General features: G+C 56.8%; 1 protein-coding gene across 1 annotated transcript; it reads right to left on the bottom strand.

Moving 5' to 3' along the window:
* Positions 1 to 59: 59 nt before the first annotated feature.
* On the bottom strand, positions 60 to 1,882 carry ENH_00011470 (hypothetical protein; the record flags this gene model as incomplete). Its single annotated transcript, XM_013578912.1, has 6 exons — positions 60 to 210; positions 423 to 606; positions 838 to 945; positions 1,159 to 1,310; positions 1,532 to 1,595; positions 1,762 to 1,882. Coding segments are annotated over 6 exons (780 nt in total), but the record flags the coding sequence as incomplete, so codon positions are not given.
* Between the last annotated feature and the right edge of the window lie 618 nt (positions 1,883 to 2,500).

Genomic DNA, 2,500 nt, shown 5'->3' on the forward strand with positions numbered 1-2,500 from the left:
AGGGTTTAGGGTTTAGGGTTTAGGGTTTAGGGTTTAGGGTTTAGGGTTTAGGGTTTGACCTGAATGGAAAACTTTGTTGCTGTCACTGTTTCTGCTGTTGCATCCAACTTTGCCACTTTCACCTTCCCCTGCAGCTGTGCTGCTGCAGCAGCCCAAATGGGGGCGAGGGCTTTGCAGTGGCCGCACCAGGGGGCGTAGAACTCCACGAACCTGCCAAACCCTAAACCCTAAACCCTAAACCCTAAACCCTAAACCCTAAACCCTAAACCCTAGGCCCCGGCGGCGGCCCGCGGGCCCGCGGCAAGGCAGCCAGGGGAGAGGCCGCAGGCACAGCAGAGCAAGCAGCAGCGACGCCTCCCGCCTAAACCCTAAACCCTAAACCCTAAACCCTAAACCCTAAACCCTAAACCCTAAACCCTCACCATACGTTCTCTTCATCTTGCATCACCATCCTCTCGAAGTTCGAGTCCTTCAGCTCAATCACGTCTGCCTGGCCGTTGCTCTTGGGCTTGCTGCTGCTGCTGCTGCTGCTGCTGCTGCTGCTGCTGCTGCTTTTGCTGCTGCTTTTGCTGCTGCTGCTCTTGCCGCTGCCAGAGTCCATCTTCCCTGAGCACGGCGAACCCTAAACCCTAAACCCTAAACCCTAAACCCTTGCAGACGGAGGGACACCCTTCGAGGGTTTTCAGGGTTGTTTCGAGGGTTTAGGGTTTAGGGTTTAGAGCCGGATCGCCTGGGGCCAGGGGTCTTGGCTGCACCTCTGAGGCTGCAGCGAGGGTTTGGGGCGCCTTAAGCCCGCAATTAGGGTTTAGGGTTTAGGGTTTAGGGTTTAGGGTTTACCGGCCAGCCGGGCCCTCGCAAGCTTTCCAATATGAGTAACAGCAAATTCCAAAACTGAATTTGCGTCTCTGCTGCCTTCGTATTTGAAACTCTTGGGTTTGTTGCCCCCTGCGCGCAAACCCTAAACCCTAAACCCTAAACCCTAAACCCTAAACCCTAAACCCTAAACCCTAAACCCTAACCCTGCATCCCAGGGGCGGCCTGAAGCGCGCGTGAAGCGCGCCGCTGGCAGCCCCGCCGCCGGCGCAGCCAAACCCTAAACCCCAACCCCCGCGGCGAAGCCTAGGGTTTAGGGTTTAGGGTTTAGGGTTTAGGGTTTACCTCTGCCGGCAATGACCATGACCGTGGGAAACCCTGAAACTTCGAACTGCTGCATCAGCTGCTCGTCATTAACAGCAACAACAGACACAAACCCTCGAAGAGCGTCTGCGACTTGTTCGTAGACGGGGCCAAACCGCTGGCAGTGGCCGCACCTGCGCAAACCCTAAACCCTAAACCCTAAACCCTAAACCCTAAACCCTAGGCCCTAGGCCCTGCGCCCCGGGCTGGGGCTCGGGCTGGAGGCGGCGACGGCTGCGCCGCAAGCAGCAGCGGCGCGAGAGCGGCGGCCGCCGCGCCGGCGAGGGTTTAGGGTTTAGGGTTTGGCCACTAGGGTTTAGGGTTTAGGGTTTAGGGTTTAGGGTTTGGGAGGCACCAGTCCGCGTAAAACTCGACGAGGTGCAGCCCGTGAGAGTCCAGCACTTGGGACTTAAATTCTGCTGCATTCAAAACCCTAACTGGGCTGCTGCTGCTGTAGATTGCTGCTAGGGTTGGGGTGTACAGACACCCCAGCGCAGCAGCAGCAGCAGCAAGCAGCAGCGCCAGTCTGCTGCTGCTGCTGCAGGGGAGCCACTGCTGCCGAAAGCCAGCCATTGCTTCAGAAACGCTCGGAGACGGGACGACCCTGCTGCTGCTGCTGCTGCTGCTGCTGCTGCTGCTGCTGCGGTGTCTGCTGCTGCTGCTGCTGCTGCCGCCGCTGCTGCTGCTGCTTGGTCTTGCTGCACATTCAAAAAACAGAATTTCTGCTGCTCAGCTGCCGCCAGAGAGGCATGCACTGTCGCAGCCGCAGCAGCAGCTGCTGGTGCTGCTGCGGCTGCTGCTGCTGCTGCTGCAGCGGCTGCTGCTGCTGCTGCTGCTGCCGTCTACGGCGGCACAGTTGCTGCTGCTGGCCCACTTAACACTGAAAAGACCAGGAGCTAAAAAATAATTTAATTCACTAAAAATAATGCAAAACGACTTTGCTGCAAGAAAACCCTAAACCCTAAACCCTAAACCCTAAACCCTAAACCCTAAACCCTAACCGAGCTGCCCCAAGCCGTCTCGCATGCCCCTTCTTCGTGGCAGCGAGGGTTTAGCTGTCTTGGCACCCTCAGTCTAGTAATCCCTAAACCCTAAACCCTAAACCCTAAACCCTTAGCCACAAACCCTAAACCCTGAATGCCAAACCCTAAAACCGAGAGCGTACTCCCCAACTCTGGACTGCAAACCCTAAACCCTAGGCCGTGGCGAAAATTCCTGGCTGCAGAGCCGCCAGTCCATGCCTAGGGTTTAGGGTTTAGGGTTTAGGGTTTAGAAGAAATAATTAAGGCCAGAAAGCCAAACCCTAGAAGGTGCTTTCTGCGCA

This window comes from Eimeria necatrix, genomic scaffold (assembly GCF_000499385.1).
Source record: "Eimeria necatrix Houghton genomic scaffold, Enh_scaff1355, whole genome shotgun sequence".
Lineage (NCBI taxonomy): Eukaryota > Apicomplexa > Conoidasida > Eucoccidiorida > Eimeriidae > Eimeria > Eimeria necatrix.